Raw genomic sequence first — 25,994 nt, 5'->3', positions numbered from 1 at the left:
TTAATTTTCCTCTTTTATAGCTTTACTGTTTGTACTTAACAAATGGAGTACTGCAGCCATGTGGTAGCAATGTGTCAGCTCCCCCTTTCAGCTGAAGGATGCGCTCCACGCTTTGTTCCAAGTGTTGTGTTTGCCATATATTTTGGGATCCAAACGAAGAATTTCTTAATCTTTCTGCATAATTTTGAATGAACAGCTGTGCTGTCAGTTTAGAGGCAGAGAGGTCTTCCAAAAAACACAAGAGCAAATGCAGCTCTTTAAATCTGACCTCCTGTTTTTATTACTATGCAAACAGTTGGACTTTAATTTAGTGGCATCACTTCTGCAGTATTAAAGAAGGAAAAGGAAACAAAAGCTTTGTTTTTCATGTTGCTCATTTAATCCAAACTGGCAAGATGTTCCCGTCCAGGGCAACTTCTGAAGGGCTTGCTAAACAAATCTCAGACTTAGTCTTAACTCCAAAGATTTTTCATTCAGTTTAGATATTTTCTCTGTGCACAAGTGGCAGTGTTTTATTCAGGTCCTGCAAGCACTTTTCTAACACTATCCAGATCAGACTAGAAAAGGTTGAGTGAAGGGCTCAGACAATAGAACATTGCTGCTCAAGTTACAAGTGAGGATTCACCACAGCTTTCACAGAAGTGAAATATAAGGAGCGTTTTGCTCCTTATATCAAGCACTGTATTTTATCTGATCACAAAAGCCTTTCAACCATGCTTTATGTGGAAGTATTAAACTGGAGTGAGATCCTGGTATGGACTCAGTCAGTCTAATTCTTGGCATGCTCTGGGAGTAGAAAGGATGGGGGGCTGCGACAGGAAACACAGTGCATGGCTCACTTAGCAGCAACAGAGTCTGTGGTTCAATTGGTGTGTGATGGTTCAGCCACAGGTGTGGTGAGGAATGGAGATAGCAGGCTGCTGAGAGGGAGTTTATTATCATCATTGAGCAGCTCTCATGTGTATCATAGCTACCTGCTGGGGAAACATGCTATGAGGTTCTCTCTGCATTTCATCACTGGTTCCTCTTTAACATTCACTGTATCCAGAGGAGAACACACCTGGTGTACAAATACACAGTTATACCAGAGATGGGAGCGTCTGAAGCAATTTTGCAGCATCTATGATCAAAGCCCTGAAACACCCCCAGGGCACGTGAGCTTTTGACAGAATTCATAGAGCAGAAACAAAGCCTGGAATCGCAGGGTTGAGGAGAGATTTGTCAGGCTATCTAAGGTGGAGACCCATTGCACAGAAAGATAACTGCATGTACAAGAATATATCAAGAGATCTACCAGTTCACATTACAGTTTTGGCAATTCCTGCAAGCAGAGACTTCAGTTCTAGAAAGGCCATGGCCCTGTAGTGTCTAGAGAAGTCATTTGCAATAAAAATCAGGCTAATTCTGTACACATCATTACTTTTATTAAATTGCTTAGATAGAGAATTTTTAACTCTAGAACAAACTTACTTTATCCTCCAAGTTGTAAATACACATTTCATGTGCGATGCAGGTGCTTATGTAGCTGTAGGCATCTGGTTTCCAATAAAATATGTAAAAGATTTTCTTTAGAACGGAGAAAAACACCAAATATGTATGAAAATGCTTTGTAGATTGCTTTGAAGACATTTGTGCTGAACAACAACATTCATTTAGACTCACTGGAAGCGTCAGTTTTATTTTTCTTTATCTGCCAGAGAAGCCTCTCCATTTTGCCTACCAGACTTCCAGCCACTGAAACAGAACCTCTATCTGAAACATTCCCAGCGATTTAAAAGCCTTTCTGTAGTTTGATGTCTGCTGGGAAGCGCTTTCTTCATCTGTTGTGAGAAGTAAGATGAAAAGGTGTTTTATTCTTTGTTCTGGTTCAGAGTTGGTAGGGAGGAAAAGGCAGTTTGATGGAGCTTTGATTTGCTCTGTCTTGGTGGTGTTGTGCTGGCTTTTCTTTACCTCATGGATTTACATCTCCCATGACCTAAGCAATGCTAGATGAGGATTAAAGGGGAAAGAAAAGATTGCGTGGTGTCTTTTTACATGACAACGCAGATCCCAGAACAAGTGTTAGGGAAGGACTGGCACTGATGAGAGCAATCTGAGCCCAAGCTGATAATACTTTGATCATGCTGATCGTTCTCTGAGAGGAGTTATTAAACAGAAAAACATCCCAAGGCAAGCATGGAAAAAGCAAGCTTCGTCTATGCAAAACATAAAGGCTATAGCATCTTTAGCTCCTGATGTGTTTTATGAAGCAGTCCTCTCCTGCTGCGGTGGGAATCCTTTTCAAAAGTGTCTGTGCTGATATCATGCAGGAAATTCTGCCACTTGTCAGCCCAGGTGTTCACATTTTTAAAGTATTACAAAATATCTGTTTTAAGAGCTGGGAAGACAGGGTAAAGCTACAGCCTCAGCAGCATTTCCAGACTAACTCCATATTTTCATGTAAAAGCTGTCTGTAATAAATTATGCAACTCCTGTTCTACTTTCAGGTAATTCCCAGCCTGTTTCAACTAAATCAGCTGCACTGCTTTTAAGGTATAATGATGTATCTGAAATGACATGTCCAAGTCCATTGTTTGCTTCTAAATGCTAGCAGTGGCCCTGAGGCCCTGGTCCTGTGATCTCAGGACAGCAGGCTGGGAAGACAAGACTGCAATAAACATCCATAATCCGTCAGAGTGCGGTGGATCTCAGTGTCTCTTCCTGAAGCAGAAAGGCTAGAATGGAGTGGACACACTTTTCAGCTTCTTTCTCCTTTTCAGGGAGATCACTGCAGCTCTTCCAGCCCCAGACAGAGGACTGAATGACCCGGTAGAGGTTTTCCATCCCATGACTCTTTGTAGACCTTAACAGTTTCACCACTCTCCTCAGGAAGAAAGGAACCCTCCATTCTTTGTCAAAAAGTAAGTGAGAGGAAGGACCTGAATTAGCTCAAGAAATGCGTTAACGTCAAAATTCACATAAGGAAATAATGTTACAGTCAAACTGAAATTATCCACATTCCAAATTACTCACCACCATGTCTCCTCCTCTGGCACTGCTGCCTGAGTATGTTGGAAATACAGCTGAGGGGCTGAGGAGTAGCATGCTGCAGGGGTTTGCTTCAGAATTAAGCTGTGATTCAGTTGCTGTGGTCTTGCCTAGGTCACAGCTCGTTAATGTGCAATAAGTCATGGTCCTATTAATTTTTGAATGGATGAACATCAAAGGGCCCAGTAGCCTTAGCACTGGCTTCCCTGCATGTAAACGGCAGGATGAGATACAGCATTTTTGTAATATTAACGTACTGTACAGTCACTCACAGACCGTAGAACCACAGAACCATAGGCCAGACCCTCCCTGGCACAGCTCCATGCCGTTCCCTCGGGCCGGGTCGCTGTCACACAGAGCAGAGCTCAGCGCTGCCCTCCGCTCCCTGTGAGGAGCTGCAGCCGCCATCAGGGCTCCCCTCAGCTCCTCTGCTCTGCGCTGAGCAAACCAAGGGAACTCAGCTGCTCCTCGTACACCTTGCCCTCTGGGCCCTTCCCCATCTTCCCACCCCTTGGGACACTCTCTAATATCTTTATATCCTTCTCATATTGTGGTGCCCCAAACTGCACCCAGTGCAGGAGGTGAGGCCACACAGCACAGAACAGAGCAGGACATGCTCTCCTCTCACCCAGCTGGCAGTGCTGGGCTTGGTGCACCCCAGGGTACGATTGACCCTTTGGGATGCAGGGGCACACTGCTGGCTCATGTTCAACTTGCCAACAACAAGAACCCCAGGTCTCTTTGTGGCTGCTCCTTGAGGTTGACAAACCAGAATGATCCATTTTAAATGGTTGTATGGGTCTAGGGTAGATGACACCAAAAGTAATGGACTCAACATTCCAGTCGGGAAGACTAAGCACTAAGAAAACTTTCCAGTGATAAATAAAATGAATGATTGTTGAGGGAGACTAGGAGCTCCATCTACAGTGTATTTATAATGACTGATTTAATTATGTTTGATCTTGCCTTGGAGCAATGGTATCCCTGGAAGCACTTTCTAGAAATAACTTCTATGTTCTGCAGAAGTAGGGAGCTGGCACGACTTGCTCAGTGCCCTTGAGACACACCGTGTCTGATAGCAGCAAGCCAGTGGAGTGGAATTAGAGCCAGGGATTGTCTGACACCCAGCTGTGAGCTCAGTTCTCCGTGTGATCCATGGGGTTCATCACAGTGGGAACCTGAGACCAGGAGCCAGTAGCACAGCAGGGTGATGCGGGCCGCTCAGCTGTGCCAGGCTATCAACATCCACAGTTCTGTTGTCACAAGGATCACAAAGAGCAGAGGGTATGGATCCAGAACAATCTAAGCCAATCTAAATGCATGCTGCCCAGATACCATCATCTCCCTGTTCCTGGCTAAAGAGCCTCCTCCCTGCACCAGCAGCACAGCACAGAACCTGCAACGAGTGTTCAGGGAGCCAAACCAGCAGAACAGTGCTCTGTTTTTTATTTCTAGGTTAGTTTTGTACTTAGCTCCCCTAAGTAGTTGCAGGTTTGGAGCAAGAGAGAGACAGTAGTCTGCAACCAGGGAGGTAAACAAGGGACAACAGGGACCGCCACAGTGCCATTTCAGAACTGCAAAATTCCCCTGGGGTTGTGCTGGTGTTGCATCTAAAATTCAGCAGTCAGGGTGTTTGCAGTGACTGGAACTCAGGTTATTTTTGATCACTTTAAAGAAACTGAAGTTGGGATCATGAATAAATAGATAGAAGTTGAGGCTGTCATAAGATGTAGTCTACATGAGATGCAGCCTACAGAGCCACTGGGGACAAAAGAGAGTTGACTGAAAGTCAAGTAACGTTGTCCAGCCAGGCACCCAAGTCTGTGTGATAAACCTGGATGAAAGGCAGAAAACTTTGCGCTGGCTGAGTGCTACCTGTGAAGTCACACACCTTTTGGACCAGTGTTGCTGTCTGTCCCACTGGCTTACAACATGGGCAGCATTTGCTGCTATCTGCCTGCCCTGTGCAACCAAGACCAGCCTGCTGTGATAAGTGAAGGTGAAAATGGAAAGCTGGAAGGAAGTGTTCAGCAGTGTTTGAAACATGAGCACAGTTGCCTTTCAACTTGTTTGTGAAACACAGGAACATATGCACGTATCACAAATTTAAAGAGAAGTAAACTGAGACCTAGCAAGAGGAGTGATCCCATTTTGTGTACACATAAACACTTCCTTCAGGTGCCTGTGAAATTCGCTGCTGGACGTGTAGCTCATTTGCAGGCCTGAAGAACATTCATTACAAAATAAAGCCATAGCTTTAAATATTTCTAAATGTTTTTAAATGTTTCTAAATGTTAAAAAAAAATGCCCTGTCTTATAGATCCCAATATCTGGAGATTTTCGAGCAAGTTTGAGTCAGTCTATGAGTCAGTGTTTGAAACTTGTATGGTCATAACTGTACAAGACTTTGAGGCATATCAACATTGCTATCTCCAAGGCGAAGTAGAGGCATAAGAAAGTAAGCAGTTCACCCAAGAGTATATAAACAGTAGAAGCAAAGCCCAGGACATACCCCCAAACTTGGCTCTGAGATGAATGCTCTAGCTCTTACCGAAATCACAGATAATTTCTGCTCTGACAATATTTTAATGATAAGCAAGTTTCCATGTGTCAGAGTTCTGTAGAAAATGATTCACTTGTGCTATTAAAAAGGCTTATTAAAATTCATATTCATTTTGAACTGAAAAGGTAAAATGTTACAGATAGAAATAAATACACCTGAGAAGGAGGCTGTTGCCATGGTTTCAATAAGGCCAGAATTTTTCAGTATTTCCATTTTCTTTAGGAACAATCCATCCTTTTTCTTTCCACACTGAGTAATTACACACAGCTGCTTGGTGGCGTTTGCCACCACCATCACAATAAAGTAACACCTCTAACTATGGGGTTAGCTGTGCACTAGCTGCAGTTCACTCCTTCACCTCCAAATTTCAGTGCAAGGCTTCATTCTCCCTGTCACGGTCTCTTGCTTGTAGGTTTCCTGCTTGTAAGCAGGAAATACTACTTTGCTGAAAGAGTGGTCAGGCACTGGAATGGGCTGCCCAGGGAGGTGGTGGAGTCACTGACCCTGGAGGTGTTCATGGAACGTTTGGACGTTGTGTTGAGGGATATGGTTTAGTGAGAGCTATTGGTGATAGGCGGATGGTTGGACTGGATGATCTTGAAGCTCTTTTCCAACCTTGGTGATTCTGTGATCCTGAGTAAGCCACCAGAATCACGGTCCTAGTCAAGAACTGAAAATACAAAATGAAGACATTAATCTCATAGTTCAACTTGTGGCATTACATGAATGCATCTAAAAATGAATTCTGTCTTAACTGCAAGGTTTGAAAACAGAGATCAGACAAAAACAGCTGGACTTAGCAATATGTAAACTACATTTTGTTCCTTCTTGCACTTGGTTCCTGTTGGTATCAAGATCAGATGGTATAAAGCCAGCATCTAGTGAAAGACTTGGGCTTCCATGTCATAATCTTTTTATAAAGCTGCAGCTGACTTGCACAGATTTGAAAATAAGACACCTTACTGCAAATTGTAGGAGCTTTTTACAACTTCAACTTTCAGTACTATTACCATTTGCAGATCTTGTGGAGTTATCACATTTAATAGCATTAAAACAACAATGGCAGAACCTTCTGTGTCATCAGCTTCAAGCTTCTGCTACTGAAAGTACCACACCAAATCATTCTTTTTATAAGTTTCCTGCATTATTTTAACATGAAATTTGCCCATTCTTTCTTTTAATGAGAAAGTTCTTTTAACAACTCTCATGTTCTTTAAGAATTTTCTTTTGATTTCTTATACAAATGTAGCCATGCACAGTTTACACCTATTGTTTTTCTACTGCTAACAGTGTCCTGTGGCTCTTTCCCCTTTGCAGCATTTATAGACATAAGCCAAAATCCTTTTGAGCCTTTGTTTGGCTAGACTGATCCCACCACCTGTTCCCATTTCTTCTCATCGGATAGCTTCTTCAGCTTCCCAATTATCCTAGCCATTTTCTGTCTCGCTTCCAAGTCAAAACAATTTGTCATGACTGTTAGTTACCAGAATTGTACACACTCTCCCAGATGATGTTTCACTTAGGCTTACACCCAAGAATAGTTCTTGGATCTACTTCTCCCATTACATCCACCAACTGCAGGTACTTTAAGGTACTCAGGAGTCATTCTCTTATTAACCTATGGAAAAGTTTTCTCTTTTGGCTAGGGAGCTGCTCTACATTATTCACCTTACATTTTTCTACATTACTTTCATCTATCTGATGAACTTCTGAGGAAACCATATGAGTTGGGGAGTGGAAGTTTTGAACAGAACAGGCTGGAACAGGCTGCCCAGGGAGGTGGTGGAGTCTCCTTCTCTGGAGATGTTCAAGACCTGCCTGGATGCCTACCTGTGCGACCTGGTGTAGGGAACCTGCTTTGGCAGGGGGGTTGGACTCGATGATCTCTGGAGGTCCCTTCCAACCCCTACGATTCTGTGATTCTGTGATTCTGTGAATACTCACAGCTTCTCTTCTAAGCTGAGCTGGCTGGTGTGCAGGTGAGGGAGGGTCCTTGGCAATAACCTCCTGCTCCCCTCTGCCTTGCATCCTTCCAGGTCCCAGGTCATCCATCCTCCAAAAAATCTTGTTAGAACTGTGACCACAAGCTCCTCTGGCTTCTCTTCTGCATGCAGGACAGACTCAGGCTCTAGAAATGCAGCTGGCTTCACCCAGATGGAGCTCTGCTGGCCACTTGCCCTGCTCAGTGGGAAGGAGCAACCTCCATGGGCCAGGGGGTGAACAGAGCGTGTTGCTGGACCAGCACATCTACTCCCCACTGAGTCCCCAGCTGCAGAGGAACATGGGTCACTATCCAAAATTTTTAAAAAGGAGCTTCAGCAGGTGGGCATAAAATTTCAGAAGATATGGAAACAGAATCTCTTGGAGTTCTTGAAGTTTGTTTTCCTTCTATAAACTCAGGCACTTTTCCAGGTGATAAAGCACTGACTAAAGGACTGCAATTACAGGCAAAAATTAAGCTGTGATTTCTTTCTGATGCTTTGCTGTGTCAGCAGCCAGGTGACAGCTGGCCTTCGTGTCACACAGTGAAGAGCAGCTGGGCAGCAGGAGGACTCAGGGTCAGTCTCAACAAGAGTGTGGCCTCAATGGTCTGTAGGGTCCCCCACTCCCTCCCCAGCCTGTATTTGGAGAACTCACAGGACAGATTCAGCTCAGGGGAGGCAGGTTTTGCTTTTTTCTTTTTCAGGAAGCTAAGTATTTCTGCTTTTCGGAGGAGGTCTCCATTTCTGCCATTCACAATGAGACAAAGTTTTAAGAACACGTGGGCTTTTCCTAAAGACACTAATCTGCTGTATTCACCTGCCTCTCCATCTCTTCAGTGACAGCAAGGACTTGGTTATCCTTTGTTGCTTTTCCATTGCTGACCAATTCACTTGGAGAGATCTTTGTGTGTATGATTTCTCTGTCTGGTCTTTGACAGAGAGTGGACAAGGAATACTTCAAATTCACTCGAGGAGCTTCCTACATCCCAGAGCCTCTTTGTTGAGGCACTCAGCCCCAATAAAAACATAGGGATATGCAGGAGCTGACACACTTACCAAATAGGCTGAACAAAAGGCAGCCAAACCTTCCAAGGAGATTGTTTTCCTTCCTGTGCCTGAAAGGAAGGATGTAAAGAGTGATGTGAGCTCAGCAGCAGGCCCCAGAGAGATGCACAACTACAGGGTGTTTGCACCCAGGGAGCTGAATTCAGTAGGAGCACAACTTGGCTGCCTTCCACTCCAGGCTAGTGCTAAACTGGGAGGCGACACCGTATCTCCCAGAGCAGTGCTATGTGCTTGTCATATGGTGCTCCATCACCTATTTGAAAAGAAAACAAATGGCTTCTTAGAAGCTATTTATGCCCCTAGGATGAGAGGGGGCAGGACTGCTGCCCACCCAGGGAGGGAAGGGGCTGCCTTCCCCTTCAGTGGGGCATCAAATGTTAACAAGGTGTATTTAGGAGCCCTGTCTCGCAGCTCTGCTAGGAAACAGGCTTTGAAATGCCTCCAACTGAAAGTGCTGTGAAGTTTATGTAGGCAGAAGGTAATTACCCAGATTAGAATTTGGCCAGCACACAGAACTGACACTTCAGGAAGGAGTGTGCCTCAGGAGCTTAAATAACCACAAGTGATTGGCGCTTCTGTGACTTTACTTTTTAGCTGAAACATTAATCTCCATCAGCAAAGCAGTGATGGAGACAGGACTGATGAACAAGGTGTCAGCAACTGCAGGCTGCAGCTTGGACTGTGTTTATTTCTCTTCCCAAATATATGAACCGTAAAGAAGTAACTCAAGCTGTCACTGACCTGAAACTTGAATTCTATCTTCTTTTACTTTTTTCTAGGTTTTATTCTCTTTCCTCATCTGCCACTTTTCAGTATTCCTTTTCTCTGAATTACCCTCCTTTCTGATACCAGTTTTAATCTCCTGTGCAATTACTTTCCTCACTTTTCACTCTTCTCTCTTTCCTTGAAGACTTTTTTTTCCATTTCCTTGCCTTTCTCCAAGTAGTCTCCATTGTGCTTTCCCTGATTTCTTTCTTTCATTGCCTTTTCAACTATTTAGTTGCTTCTGCCATTTCATTAAACATTTTGCTGCTTCTCATCCTTCACAAAGCTGCCCAAGGTTGCAGTTCACTCTAAACCATGGCTGCATTCTACCATTGTTTCCATCCTCAAAAGATCCCAAGTTCCAGCTTCTATTTGGGCACGGGATACTGACCCCAGATTATTGTTTTTTATGCTATGGGAGATCATGCCATTATAAAGGCACCTAGAGACCACTTGTGAGTACCATATTTCCTGTGACAGTAGGTTTTGACCCTGAGAGAAGAGAAATAATGTTGGCAAGTGTTTCAGCTGCTTGTATATTGCTTTTGGTTGGTTCTACTCAATGACTACCAAAGCAAGGAAATGTAAAATATAGAAAACAAATCTTCATTATTTTCTTGCTGTGACTTCTCTGTCAATTCACTACTGCATTCTTTCTCTGGTACACTTCATTGCCTTCTTTCTGGGGAAATCTGTCTGGTGAATATTTCCAGATAAAATTTTACCTGCATTTTTTGAGAATCACTGCAATGTTGGGTAACCAAAAGTGATCTCTTCTGTGTGGTTTCATGTAGAAGAGATACTAATTCTGTTACTTATTGCTGCAGTAAGTAAACTAATTAATATTCATTTGTTTTTTAAAAACAGGTATGGTTTCTTGACCTTCAATATCTTGGCCACTGCTTGGTTTTCTTCTTGTTAACACAGCCTTCACGTTAGCTGAAGCACCCAAGAACAGTGTTTAATTGGACAGAGCAAGACTACATGAAGAATCGCCTGCAATGAGATGCCTTCAGCTGTGCATCTCCAAATCTCTCTGCTTCCACCATATCCTACTGGCAATTCACACTCAGCTCATTGTGTCAACTGGTATCTTACAAAAGTCCTGGTTGCTAGACTCCTCTTTAAGTTTCTGCCTGACAGAATCTCTGCTCTGGGCTTAGTTCTGCCTGAATACAGCAGTTTGCACTTGTACAAAATGAATTTCAGTTGAATAATTTTGCTGTAACCTTTAAGTATCCATGAAAGTTTAAACCCTAAGTCACCACGAACTGCAGTTCTATTGATCACTCACCCTTACTTTTTTGTTAAATCAACATTTAGGACCTGGTACACAATACCAGTGGCCTGACACAGCCCACCTCTTAATTTGAGTTGTACATAGCATTGTGAACCATATTCTTTTCTATGTCAGAATGAAACTGCACTAACAGAGGCTCAGGGACAATCCTCCAAACCAGCTTCATGGGGGTTGTTGAGAAAGATCTTGGGTTCCTTTGAGAGAAGTTCCTGATGTTCATGAATTTGACGCAAACTTCCAGCAGGTTTTCACACACAAAAACTCGGGACTATGTTTCTGCTTATAAGCTTCAAACTGCATTTATTGTAAATTCATGGAAAAAAAAAAAAAAAAAAAAAAAAAAAAAGGAGGAAGAAACCAGAGATTGGTAAACTATTACATTTCATTGTGAAGAACTTGTCCAGTGATTTGCAATCAGATATTGAAAAGAATATCCAAATAAGCAGCAATTTCCCAATAGAAATCTCATTAAATAAAAAAGAAAATTATTTCCATATTTACAGATTATAAGGCAAACGTATCTTTAAAGCACTGTTTAGTAGTTAGTGGGTTTATATCTTTGAAAGGAAAAGATAAATTGTTTGAATCTAGGAGAGTACTTTAGAAGCAGCTTGCTACACAGTCTATTTTAGCACCGGTGAACAGCCCAACAGCCTTGCCTTGGCCACTGCAGTGCTCTGCTTCTTCCATCATCCAGGCTTTCACCGAAGGGCTTCTGGTAACTCCACCTACAAAATGGGGAGTGGGGGAATCCTGTTACATTTGTTGTACATTCTATATCTCAAAATTCCTTCCTGAATTGCTGGCCCTCTTCCAAGGTCTTTCTGCTAATGCATGTCCTGTAACAAGCCTGAAACTAGGAAAATGACCCACTTTCTGTCATAGTCCCTATTACATAGAAATCAGTGAGCTGAGAAAAGTCTAATCAGAGGAAAATGACCTCGTAGGTATTTTATGTTCACATTTCTAGGAGTGTTTTTATTAAATACCCGTGTTCTAAAATTAATTGAGCTCCTTCTATACCTGATCCACAGCCAGTTACTGAAATAAGATCTCTTACTTACCCGTCTTAGTTGTTTTATGCTGCTTGCTCGAATTGCTTCCATAAGGTTGTCATGGAGGGACCTTTGTGGGGTGGAGGGTCGGGAGGAAGGCCGTGAACCTTCTTCCGATTTTCTGTCTGGGACGGATTTCAGAGAATCTTTAATTTCTTTCAATATACTGTTCTCATGTTTTTTGCTTTTTTTGCCTTTTTTCTTTTTCTGTCCATTCTGTAAGGCTTTTCTTGAACTTTCTTGCTGTTTGATAACCTCAGCTATGTTCCTGGTCGGTGCTTTCTTGTCTGGAATAACGGGAGGGGGAGGAGGAGGGGGTGGGGGTGGAGGTGGAGGTGGAGGGGGTGCAGGAGCCGGAGGCTGACTTTTTGCTGGTGCTGATTTCCTAGGGAGCTTTGGAGAGGACCAAGGTGAACTCTTAGGTGACGTGTACGGCGAGGAACGAGGAGTGCCTTTCTGCAAGACTTTGGTCTTTGGGTTGATAGCTCCATCACAACCATACTCTTGTTGCCGTTGCTCCTGCATGCGCTTTTGCCTTTGTTTATCCATATTTCTTGTCAGGATACTCGTCATGCTCATTCTTGGGCCAGCAAGGTCAAAGTGGTACCCCAGCTTGACCAGAGTAGTGTTGTCTTTTAACAGCTTAACTATGTCCATTTCCACCTGACTGCCCATGATATGCCTTTGGTTGTGGAACCGTAACTCTGTTAGAACCTTGTTATGCTGCAGAGCTCTCATGATGGCCAGTACTCCTTTGCCTGTGATAAAATTCGACTCGATATTCAGACTAGTGATATGCTGATTTACTTTTAACATACCAGCAATGGCTATTGCGACGTTGTCATCAGCATGTGTGTTAGCCAAGCTGAATGACTTAACTACAGTGTTGTCCCTCAGGGCTTGGGAGAAATGTATAAGCATCTGTGAAGTAATATTTTCAATGTTATTTAGATTAACCTCTGTGGTCTCAGGGTCATTGCTCCGAACTTTTTCCAGAGCATCCTCAATAACTGTTGGATTTCCACATGGGTGGATGGCACTGCTTTTAAAGCTCAGATTTTCAGTGTCATCATGGCCATTGAACAAGTTTTCACTGTTCTTCGTACTGCTACACTTCTTGTGTCTGACGTGGTCAGAACTCCTGCCGTCCTCACAATTCACAGGTCTTTCACTAGCCGCAGAATTTTGCTTTTCCTCATCCTCGTCATCACTGTCATCTTCATCTTCCTCTTCCTCCTCCTCTTCTTCTTCCTCTTCATCATCCTCTTCAGTATATGCCTCCTCAGACACTTCACTGTTGCTTTCTGTGAAACATTCTTCTTGAATGTCTTCTGAGTTGTCTTCTTCTTGCTCTGAATCCTGAACAGGAATGTAGGTGCGGGTGTTAAAATGATTGCAGTAATGTAGCTACTGCTTTTTTTTTTTTTTTTTTTCCGAAAATGATTATCTTGAAACTATTGTTAATGCTGAAACTAAGTTAACGCTGAAAGCTAAAAATAAATCCCCACAAACAAAGCCAGTTAAGTGAACAGAAAACTATTTCAGCACCTAACACATTATTATCATTATTTCTTTAATTTTCTTTAAAATGCATATGCTTAATGTAAATTGGCTTAGCTCTCCCAATGTCAAAGGTTACTCCCAGGAGAAAACTTGATACAAGGTATTGTGATATGGATGAACTTTGTGCTGTCTATGATTTGGGATGTCTACAAGGGTCTGATATGGAACCATCCTTGCCAACAGAAACACGACACTGCAATTTCAGAATGAATGTGATCTGTGAGCAACAAATTCCCTGATTCATAAACATTGCTGTATCAGTGCTCAGTCTCCCTTTCATTTATTAGATCCAAAAAGGTAAAGAACACCATGATTTAGAATACAAATAGTATCTGCATGTGTCAACACGCATATGGATGTGCAAAATAATGTGGAATTGCAAGAGTTACACAGAAAGTACTCTGTATGAACTAAAGATTCAGAACACACTTCAAAGCTATTTGTGAAGAAAAGACCCAGATGCATCCCCACAGCTAACAAGTAATCATCTCAATAAACCACAGATCACTTCAGGTTTGCCAAGAGGTAGGACGTTGCTCCCAAACAGCTGTCAGGTCAGCTCTAACACTGCAACATGTTATAACTCATTGCCCAAGCAATCCTTCCTTTTCTAAGCTCCAATGTTATTTGAGTGTTTTTTGTTGGCACCCAAACACCGGTTTTGGATCCACTTCTCAAAGTTCTGTCAGGGGCACTCGGCAGTTTTGGCTGCAGAGAACAGTACTTCACACGCAGGATCAGCAAGACCTGCGCACCAGGAAAGCCCCCCTCTGCTCATGGAGAGCTCCAGAAGCATGGCTGTGTTGTTTTGGGCCCTGACCGAGCCCTCAAGCTACAACCAGCCCTCAACCTCCTGCCTGAAAAATCACTTGTGTGCTTTGTAGCCTACTGGACAAGCCACAGTGTAACCCTTTTTATTTACATTGGTAAATGCTTATACAGTTTTATAGGTAGAATTGTGGTTCCATAAACCACCTTATCAACATCCATGTTTTAGTCTTTGTAAAATACTAAAGGCAGAATGAGTACACCTTGTGGAGGTCACTGGCTTTTATGTTTCTAGAAAACACAACTGTTACTAATGTGGTAGCTTATTTCTAGAAAACATGGGCAGCCTTAAGTTTGCTTAACTATCTGGTTCTAAAAACACAGAAAGATTAAAACAATAGTGATGATAGATTGCATGGTATTGTTTTCTTGAGCAGATTTCTGTGTTGGGATGCTTGCAAAACACACAGTACTTGTTAATGTTCAGATAAATTTGACTCAAATGAAACAAGACATCAAACCGTTCCAATCCACTACATATAGGAACAGAAGCTTGTGCCTCTGAAAAGACTGCTGGTATATTCTGATGACACCAGATTAATGATTAAAAAAAAAAAAAACAACTTGAATTTTTGGAATGGCGCTTCTAGGAATAAAGGTGCTTATTTTTCCATAGCGTACATTGTGAGGTTGCTGTATCTCATAGCAATCTGAAAAATAATTTTGAAATTGAGTTATTTTCTTTGCAGATCTCCGAAGGCATGCCCTGGTACTGTGGCAGCATTTCAGTAAGGGATTGCTGCTAGCAGCTTGCAGGGCTTCATCTTACTCCTTGGTAGCAGCTCGATGAAAAGTTAGGCCTGAGATCTCAGTACAGAGAGAGAAATACCTCTGGAGGGCAAGGCATTCCCCCTACATGGCTATCTACAGGATTTTGCCTTCTGGAGGGGCTGATGTCTCACCACTAACTATAGAAAGGGCACAAATAGCTATCTTAAGTAAGGTGTCTAACTTTCAGACAGTTGAGGGCAAGAAGATTGCTTTCAAGAGACTCAGAAGGTGTTTCTTATTGCCTTTAGTAGAGTGAGCATTTGTGCCTTCTACACCAGCGTGTGAACATTTTCCTATTTATGAACATATTTAGAGATCCATTTCTCAGATCTGAAAATATAAAGGCTTTTCTGACTGCTGTAAGGTTTAGCCAGCACACACCATTAATGCTACACAGACATGGGAAAGCTTTATGTGACACGGAACAAGATCCATGCAGAAAGTTTTTGGAACCGTCCAGGTTTCGAATTCTAGGCTCAGCTGAAAAAAAACATTAATCTTGCCATTGCCTTCCTGGGACTTGACAAACAGGGAGTGAAGCCCACGTCTGCAAGCTGATACTAACGGTTTGATGACAGCTAGTGCTCTGTGTGCTTGCCTGCAAAGTCACTACAGCACCATTCACTAGCAAGAAAGAACACTTAAAGAAACATTTAAAGCAATCGTGACTATTAGTATTGCAAGCTAATTTAGGTCCGAGTGATTTTTTTCTAAGGAAGTGTTTATCTAATGCACTGACTGTAATTATTTCCTTGGAAATGAACTGAACTCCTGAATCAAGGCTGTTTAAAGTTAAAAGTACAGTTTTGCTTTTTTTATCTTTTTATTTTTTATCTTTTTACTTTTTAATATTATTTAAACATAGGAAAACATGTCCTTGTAAGTCAGGATTTGGTATTGGTAGTGCTTACAAATAAAAAACATCCGCGAGTCCTTGCTTTGCTTGGAAATTACACAGAGCCTTTATTAAGACAAAAACTGCTTTCTAAATGAGCCCCAGCTCACAGCCTGTTTTTTGCAAGGGCTGAAAGGATGCCAATATGACTATTAGCTTAGACTGAGGGTGCTCATCACCTGCTAAGACGGAGTCCTAGCTGTACCGTTACTTTGTAGCCCATGAATCAGCTTTCATTATGACAATTTTTATTTGGGGAAGGAATTGCCAGACAAGCAGTGAGTTGTTCTGTAGGCAACACAGGTGTTTGATGGATTCCCTGCTCAAGGCCAACTTCTGAATACCTTACAGCCACCCTCCGACCACTGCAGCTGGCAGAGTTCGGGGCCAAGGATGCTCAGCAGCACCAAGGCATGACAACCCTGCTGGCTGCAGTGCCGCTTCCTTCCAGGGAACATGGAGCCTCTTGGCCACTTACGCAACTTCTGACATGTATTATATTCAAAATCCTCATTTTCATATATTCCAGGAGTCAACAGGAACATACATATATTTAAAGCAATTAGGCTTTAAATTAAACACAGTCTAATAATTTTTTTGCTGGCAAAAATTTTTACCCTGTCCCCTAAAATTGTATTCCTGCCATTTTTTAAATCACTACCCATGCTTTTTTACAGGGAGTTCTTCTGCTCTCTGCTAAGATTTTAGTGTACTTCCAGAGAGGGTGCAAGAACTCTCCAAGCTCATAGGCAGTGCTTTAGCAGACATAAACACATCGCTGACAATAGCCTTACAAATGCTGCAAGAGACACAAAGATCACACCAGGGAGGAACAAGCCCTAATAGTTCCAGGGAACGGAATGCCTGCTGCCTTACCTTCTCACACGCGCCCAGCCTCTCTTTTTCCAAGAGCTTCCTGGTCTCCTGCTCCCAGTAGGCCATCAGAGCTTCCCTGCTGAAAGTCCCGGTGGGTGTTTTCTCTGTCAGGCTCTTTTGCCGTTGTCCTACTGGGAGGTTGCGGTCGGGCTCGATGTCCTCCAGTTCCCGCTCCAGCTCCTTCAGCTCCTCTTCCGTGAGAGAAGCGAGGAGCTCATCCTCGTCAATGTCCTCATATTTGCTAAGCTCTCTTCTGTAGCCAAAGGTAGACATGGTCCCGTTGGGTCAGGCTGGTACGGAACTGGAAGGATCAGGCATTCACGAGGGCTGGATCGAGCACACCTCGTCCCGTTTGGTCAGCAACTGTTTCCCTGCGTAGCTGAGGCACCCTTTTAAGAGTAAGCACCGGGAGCTTGCGACAATGCATGGAGGGATGAAAGCATGCTCCGTTTTAAGCATCAGACGTCAGCCAGACATCTGAACAGAAGGAATGTCCCTCCACTGGTGTTTGCAGGTCCTTGGAAGAGGGGATTACTGACACAGTGACCATTGCCTTATTTAGAGCAGCGGGCTTGCAGGGGGTGGGGAGAACACTGCCGGCCTCACGCCGGCCTCGCCTCTAACAACAGGAGGGAAGAGCTGTGAAAATCCACATAATCCCAGGCTGCCGCAGGGCTGCAAGTGGAAGGGGCTCACTGGGGCCCAGTGGGGCCCCACAGCCTTGCCAGCACTCTGGTGGCACTGCCTTCACAGTGAGGCATCGGCAGGAGACTGCAGCGGTGGGGTGGCAGCTGGAGAAGGTGGCAGCCCATGCCTCACACACCGTGCATCGCTCAGTGGAGTGCCAGCTAATCCACCAGTGATGGTGGTATCAAGTCATTCCTTTGCAGCTGTTGCCCAGATGTTGTTAGTGGAGCAGGCTGTGTGCTGTGGTATCTCACCGAGATTTGGGGCTGCTGTGCCCTCGTGGCTCTGGCTTCAGTAGATTGGACAGACTAGCAAATGAAGGCCTCTAGTGGGCATTTTGGTCAATGGCTGTGGCTCAGTAGAGGTGACAGGTGGCAGCTGGAGAGCACCCTCACATTCATATCTGCCTTTAAATATCTGTATATATAAATCTTCATGTACATTCTTCCAATATAGGTATATGATAATGTTCTCACACACAAACATAAATATTTGGGAACAGTGTATATATAAGTGTATGTATATTGTCACATCTTCTACTGTATTATTCTGACATTATTTTTAGAGAGAAGTATCTTCCAATATAAGGAACCACAGAATGAAAGCTTAAACTTCCCTCTATGATTTTTCTCTTTATTAACATAGAACAAGTGAGGTATTTTGAAACACCCAGCCCAGCAATATCTGCAAACCAGTGCTGTAGGAGAGAAATGGAGAAAGAAAGACACAGTTGGTTTTGGTGCAAGGAAGAAAGATGGCATCTATAATGATAAATGTTAACATGATGAAATAATAAAACTTTTTTTACTATTATTTTTAGTTGGTGAAGTCAGTATTTAATGTAATTGAAAATAATTTGAACTATGCTCTTGTCCAGTATTGCCTCTTTATGGTTAGTATGGATTGGGCATTAGAACTGATGCGTGGTGTTTAGCCAAATTGTTTATTCAACTTAATTATGATTCATATTGCTCCACTGGAAATAGTATGGGGAGAGTGGGTTCAATTTTCATGAATTGAACACAGAATCATAGAATCATAAAATGGTTAGCATTGGAAGGGATCTCAAGGATCATCAAATTCCAGCTACCCCACCACAGGCAGGGTTGCCAACCACAACGTCAAGTACTCGACCAGATTGCCCAAGGCCCCATCCAACCTGGCCTTAAACATGCAGGGTAGAGGGTATCCACAGCCTCTCCGGGCAGCCTGTTCCTCACCACTCTCTCAGTAAAAAACTCCCCGCTGACATCTAATCTATATCTCCCTTCCTTTAGTTTGAAACCATTCCCTCGCTGACAAAATTACACCCACTGACATAAATTGATGCTTGCTGAACATTTATAGAGGCCAAACATTGGATGTGAGCACAGTGAGGTTGTGGGTGGTGCATTTCAGTAGTGGTGACTGTGACATGAAAGACAAGCCATGTTCTGGACGGCCATGCTCAGCCGTCACACCTGAAATGAAGAGTGTCTTGATCAGCTCATCCAGGCATTCAGTGGATTATGACCTGGAATTGTGTACAGAGCTGAACATCAGCTTCAGTGCTGTTGGAAATGTGGTGGCAACGTTGGTATATTGCAAAGCTTGTGCCAGGTAGGTCCCTGGGATGTGAAAAGGGCAATCCTTCTCGATTTCCTGGAATAATAGGAAACCACCAACTCTGACTGCTACCATTGCGGCTCAAACTTCCAGAGTTAGGCCAGAGAAGAAAACCTTTCTCTTGCATCACAAGACAGGCCCCATACCAATTTGAAGACTGGGGAGACATTGCCAATCTTGGCGGGGCTGTCGTACCACACTCACCTTATGGCCTAGATTTGGCACCTCCTGACTTTCATTTCTTGGGCCAATGGAAGATGGACAGTGTGGACAACATTTTTCTAGTAATGATGCCACCACAGCTGCTGTGAGTAACCTCTGCTGGTGCAGATTTTTATGAGATCAGCATACAGGCTTCTGCTCATTGCTGGAATATTTGCATAAGCTGCTGGTGGTGACTATGTTGCAAAATAGTTTTGTAGCTGAGAGTTTGCTCTGTCAAATCATGCTATTGTGCTCTCTGTGTCTGTTGTGGTTTCTGTGGAAATAAATAGGAGGCATTACTTTTTTAGTGATCTTGGTATTTCAAGCAGTGGCTTTGGAAACGTTCTGCTTTTCACAAGTTTCCATAACTTGTTGGCCCAGCTGTTGAAAGGAAGAGAGCTACATCAGACAGGCAGTATGCATCCTCAACCAAGGTAAAATCCACAGCTTAAACTTCACTTCTAGTCTGGTGAGCACAGGGCAAAAGATAGGAAAGCACAGCGAGCGTTGTACAACCTTGTCCTCAGGCGTGGGACGTGGCCTGCCCCCAGGACACTGGCTATTTCAGTCACAGCTCCTGAGGACAGCCTGTCAGACAGATGCGTTGGCTTGTATCAAAACGCCAGCCCATGCTGCAGGAACAGCTCCAATTGCCATAGAGCATGTTAAAAACAATGCAGCCACAGCACGTCTGGGCTTTCCTGCTCCCTCCCATTGTGCATTCTTGCCTTTCCCCATCTCTTTTGCACCCCTATTCCTTACTCAGTGCCTTCCCTGGTGTACAGTCCTCCTGCAGGCCCCCAGACTCCATTCCCAATCTCCTCACTGCTGTGGCCTTCCATGCCTCCTTTCCCTGGCCTCTCCTTCCCTCACCTAATCCCACCCCCTTCTCCTGCCTCACATTCCTTTCTCCATCCTCCCTCTATATGTATGTATATAGAGTTATCTATATCGATTTCCGTATACTGCTTCTGCAGGCCCAGGTGGTGGAATGCAGAGTCAAATGGCCAGAAAAGACAAAGGGTCAGCAACCTGGCATCCAAGCAGGACTGCCAGACTGGCAGACTGATGGGACAAGCTGTAGTCCTTTCTATTGAGAGACCAGCGTTACTTTTGAAAAGTGTGCACACCATACTGTTATTGAAAAGGATGTGTCATCACCTACATTTAACAGTGCTATCAGCATTGCAAATGGGATAAAGCATGCACTTGAAGGTATTTAAAAGAACAATTTTTCAGCTGATCTTCTCTACGCCAAATTATTCTGTTGTCTATCATCTCTACTGGTGTTGTTGTAAACAGGGAGTCTATCTAGAGAAAAAGACCTTTCCCTTTAGCTCTGCTGGGGAAAAGAATAAATGTGGGATGAATTCAAAGATGACTGTGAACCAAAAGCAATATTTGCTCAGCAGTCAGGCTCCACAACCTAATTCAACAACAGATTTTTTCTGCTGACCCCTGGCAGCACACCCTAAGGCCAATATGAGGGCAGATTCCAGGTCCCGATTGTAGCTTAACAACTCAGGTCCCATCACAAACAATGATCAGCTTTCACTCAAAAATGTGTGCGCGTGGACTGCCTTGCTGCTCAGATTCGTTTTGAAAACAGCAGGTGGGAATATCAGCTGCTGGGAAGTCAACCAGAAGTCTGGAGAACATCACATACCACCAAGCCACGGGGCAACCCCTAATCTAATGTATTTTGATGGTAGGAGTGTTGGGTTGCCTTGTATTTATCCAGAAGACAGAACAGTCATAGAAATACATGTCACAGAAAATAAATGAATGGGTTCTGGTAGTGCTGATGTGTCTTGAAAGGGGACTCAAGAGGTAAACCTGGCTGCTGGGAAGCATCAGGGAAAAAAATTCATCCGGGTGCAAATAAAAACATTTTCAGATTAACAAAATCCCCAGCCTTTGATTAAAAAAAAAAATAGGAAAAGGAGTGATGAACCTGCTTATCTCTGTCAGCACAAACTATTCTTGCCACGGTTTTGCTCAGTGTAAGCTCTTCTCCACATCTCTAATGAGTGACCACTTCCCCAGCACCAGTTTCAGCCACCCCAAAAAGATAAATTGCTTTGTACACAACGATGATCTTAATGCTCTTGCTTTCATATAGCTGATCCTATCTTTCCAAAGAATCTTGGCATGCTTTACAAACATTGCCAACAGATTTACAAGCTATATATAGAAATCATTTCACTCACTACTGATGTACAGACATTCTGGCTGTGTAGAATTACAGGGCAATATTACTCAATGGTTTGGGGCAGGAAGTAGAGGGCGCTGCATTGCAGAGAAAGGAGCAGAGGTGCACTTGAACACAGATAAAGCAGTTTTTAATTTCCATAGGATACTTTTTAGGCAGCTGTAGTCAGATTATTCTTCCCCCAAAAGCATGCCAAAACATATAACATCTGTCAATGTAAGCCTCACAATACTTACAGCATTTGTAAATATACCGTAAGTCGTATGTCCAGACGAGAGTATGCAGCTATTACATTTTAAGTAATTATGGAAAGTGCATGGATTTAATCTTTGTGGAATGCCAAAGGCCCAGTTCTCCTGTGTAGCTTAGCCAAACCTACCATTTGCCTTTCAGATGAAAAAACCAAACACCTCTATTTCTTTACACTCAAGGAGCAACACGTGCTTCTATAATTAGCATTTCCTTATTTTTATGTCGGAGTATTTTTAACAGTGTGTTAGCAATATAAACAAATGATGTAAATAATAAGGAATGAAATACAAGCAACAGTAGGAAGTAAATTCTCTCTTTTATTCTCTTTATTTATGTCTATTTTTCAATAGGCCATATTAATGACGATAGGAGTTCTGGGCACCGTATCTACCATGCACACAATATGCAGTGTCACTGAGAAGTCATTGGCTTTGCATTAAGACTTGATCAACTGTAGAGATTTCTACTGAAAATGTGGACTCTGAAAATGAAATTGAATACTTTGTACATGTCACCAGAGCCACAATACCATATCAGCCTTTTAGCTACTAACCATGCATTTTTCCAGCTTTTCAGGAAAATCACAAAACGTAAGTTACCCGGGGAATATTCCTCCTAATCTAAGTACCTCTTTTGCTGATGTAAGTGACACTTAAGGGAATAACTCAGAGAGAAAATGTTTTCCATTGCAATATATACCTTTAAATATTTAAACAGTAAATTGGTGCAGTTGCCTGTTTACTTCTTTCTGATCTGTTCAGCATTTGTCCTGGTAAAGGATTAGAATGGATTTCTTTGAAGACTGTTCTGAGCATTTGGAGACAGAGGGTGTGTTTTTTAATCAAGATCGTTATCTCTAAGTGCAAAAAAAGACTCCAAAGGGTAGAAAACTTGGATGACAACATTCTAGTTTTAATTCCTGCATCCTAAACGAATGATTTCCAGTGGAAAGGAATGCAGAGAACTAGACAGAATAGAGCCATTAAGGCTGAAATTTACTTTGGCTGGTAGTACTTTTCCTAATATCAACTTCTTGAGCAAAGATCTATCAGAGCTAAGGCTCGTATGAATAACAAAATAAGAAGGTGGGAAGAAGGCTTTAAATGGACTGACAAAACAGGCAGACTATAGTTGTGGCTGAGTACAGCAGAGAGGTAAAGCTGGCTACACAGAAGAAGACAGAGGCTGAAAGAAGAAGAAAGAGACTGATGACCAGGTTCATATTAAAGGGAGTTCTGGAAAAACCTAAAGTGGTGAGACCTGTTCTACTACAGAGATAAGCGCTCATGAGTTTACACCACTTTTCTCCCATGCAAACCATAGCTAAATGGTTGGCTATTTTAGAAGCCTTTTTCTACCTCAAATGAGGGTTAGGAAAATCCCTTTACCTAACCAAAGGTAGACACAGAAGAGCACATTGTGACAGTTTCTCCATGCATGGCTCACATGCTATCAGAAATGATCTGAGCAAAGGCAGCTCAGGCATGAAGAGCCCAAGCCAGAACACTGACACCTGCAGAGAAACAGTAAAACTGTCCCCCACTTGATATGCAGAGCAAGGATCTGCCCTGCCAGCATCCAAGATTAGATGGTAGCCAGTGCATGGAAGTTTTACAGAAGGCATAAGCAACATTACGGGCTCTAAAGGGAATAGCTGGTCCTATAACTCATGGTTGTGGTTTGGTCCTACACCAAGCTATGAAAACACAGCTACAAAGTCCATCTCACTGGTGCTGGAAAGGCTGATGTAACCACAGTTGAATGCCTGGCTCCTCAGAGATCTGATCAGCCTGGTGCAGCTGTTTCTGTCAGATTTTAAGAGAAACAGAGTCCAAATGATATCACTGCTTTCAAGCATTGCCCCCAGCTGATCAGAGTCCCTACCCCAGAGCATGCCTGAATCAAAACTAGGACATTTATTTATGTCTAGCCAGTGTTGCCCATAGGGTAGACATGCTATGGAATTGGATTGGGATGGAACACCCAATGAGACACACTCAAATAGCAGAGAAAATGAAAATCCAGCTTTACAAAGGTTCGATCAGAATCCAAATAGAGAGGAAAAGGAGTTGTTTTTTTCTTAGCAATCTCTTCTCTCAGCTGGGGTTGCTGCCCTCACTTCTCTTCACACATTTCCTGCTCTCATTAGCACATATTCAACCCCACAAACGTTCAGTGCTCTCGATCTAAAACATGGGAATCAAAAGGCTTGTGTTCAATTCCTAACTTGCCAAAAGCATGGCACAAACTAAATAGTTTCCTTTCTGTATCCATATATCTCTTCTCATATTCCATTTAAAACACAGTTTTGCCCCTTGCTTCTCCATTCAGACCACAGGTACCTTGGAGGCATTCCAGATGCTTTGCTATAATGTTAAATCTCCTTTAAGAGCTGAGGGGAGGGGGAAGTCTTTGATAAACTGGCATCTTCAATGTTGAGGGAAAGAAAAACTTTAACACAGGATTATGCCACAGTATTGTGGCAACAGGATGACAAATAACAAAAATGGCCCAGATACATCGTTAATAAGATAAGCACAATAAGGTCTTTTAACTTACCTAATGATATTTTATGGAGCAGTCCATGATATTTTAAACATTTCAGGCAATACTTTGCCCTAGAGCTGAATGCTTGGATGCCAGAGGCAATGTAACTATTGCCTGAGGCGTGTATAGAGCCCTAAATATAAACCTTGGTCTATGAACTAGAATTACTAATGGAATTTGGCTCTCACCACAGAAGGGGTCTTAAGCCTCCCATCTAAAGCCCATTTGATCATGTTTCCTTCACTGGTTGCAGTGTACAGTATCAAATATGTGACCGTTCAGATCCGCACGTTGTGGTCACTGGATTCACAGAAACTACCACTATTTAAGTCTTATTAAGCCCATATTTCTGTTTAGAAATCCCCACACAGTGAAACCAGCTCACAGATTGGTGTGCCCAAGATGAGTTGGCCTGGGGAGCCTTGCCTGCGGACAGCCATGTTGGTTTCACTGCGCGTTCGGCCTCAGGCCATGTGTGGAGCCATCCACCACCTGGGACATCCTGCTGGCAGTGTCTCAGTGTGTCTGCCAGATACCAAGAGATTTCACACAAATAACCGAATTCTTTCTCTTTATCCTAGTAAAAATGTCTGGCAAAGCAACAGAGGATGGGTCTTGGAAATTCAGATGAGGATTAGCTCTAGTGAGAGCAGAAGTAACAACTAAGCCTTCTTTTATAACACTCTTCGTGTCCTTGACCAATAATCTTCACTTCTTCCATTTTATCCTGTAAATATATTGTGAGAAAGGACAGACCCACAAATGACTGATACATCTGCTTTGGGGAATGGAATTTTTCAATTCTGATTGAGTTATATACACCAAGCACACACTCTGGAGACCATGGAATGCCAGTCTAAGGAATGGGGCAGAAGGATGCTTCGGCTGATCTTGTGTGTGTGTGTGTATGTGTAGCAAAAGAACAAGTGCAATCCACTTTTAATGGAATAATATAAAGGATATTTAGTCAGATGTGTTTTATTCTGGGCATGCACAGAAACATGCTGCCAAGTATATCGCAGTATGTGACTAAGGGTCTTGTTTAGTGTGGTTGAGAAATGAACTGACAAATCTCTGTAGGAATCATGATTAAATTATGATATTGTACCATTTCTCAACTAAGGGGAAAAGCTACTTGATTTCCTGCTTGGTTTGCCAGTCAAGATCTACTCTTTTTCTAAAGAAGCCTGATGTCCCTCAATCTTTGCTGGGCATTAAAACTTTCTACGCTGACATACTGTACTGACAAGTAGATGTACCTGAGAACACTGATTGGCAAAAATAGCTAAAAAGACTCTTTGAAGTGTTTGGAGAATTTTATAATAGAATAATGATTTTCCAGATACGAAATGTGCTGTATTTCCTGCCAATTACATGTCAGAGAACTGCATTTAGAGGTTTAATTTTCCTTACCAAGTTAAATTAGGCATTTCTTCTCTTTTCTAGATAAACTCATGCCACAAGCTAAGATGAGTGTGCATTTATCACCCTCACAGGGAAGACTACCAGGAAAATCTTTTGTCTCTTATTCATCCACATTCCCATTTAAAGTGATTCTTTTCTACGTAATTATTATAGTGCCCTTATTGTGATTTTAGCCTAGATTTGAAAAGTACAATCTTGTGTTAAAACATACTAGGTTTGAAGAAAAATTTGTGCCCATCAAAGAACTAATTACAATACATAGCAGAATGTTGTGAACATATATAAAACATAGAATTATAGAATCATCAAGCAAATCTTCAGACAGTAGAAAATAGAAAAGAAATTAAAATAGTGCACAGTTATTATTAAAAA

At 42.7% G+C, this 25,994-nt stretch overlaps 1 protein-coding gene across 1 annotated transcript; it reads right to left on the bottom strand.

Annotated features, from left to right (window-relative positions):
- Window positions 1–11,403: 11,403 nt before the first annotated feature.
- On the bottom strand, window positions 11,404–16,963 carry LMOD2 (leiomodin 2; the record flags this gene model as incomplete). Its single annotated transcript, XM_079540240.1, has 3 exons — window positions 11,404–11,430; window positions 11,767–13,116; window positions 16,691–16,963. The coding sequence occupies 3 exons, from the start codon at window positions 16,961–16,963 to the stop codon at window positions 11,404–11,406; spliced, it is 1,650 nt and encodes a 549-aa protein (XP_079396366.1).
- Between the last annotated feature and the right edge of the window lie 9,031 nt (window positions 16,964–25,994).

This window comes from Tetrao urogallus (assembly GCF_951394365.1).
Source record: "Tetrao urogallus genome assembly, chromosome: 1".
Lineage (NCBI taxonomy): Eukaryota > Metazoa > Chordata > Aves > Galliformes > Phasianidae > Tetrao > Tetrao urogallus.
This window is presented reverse-complemented; position numbering and strand designations above follow the sequence as displayed.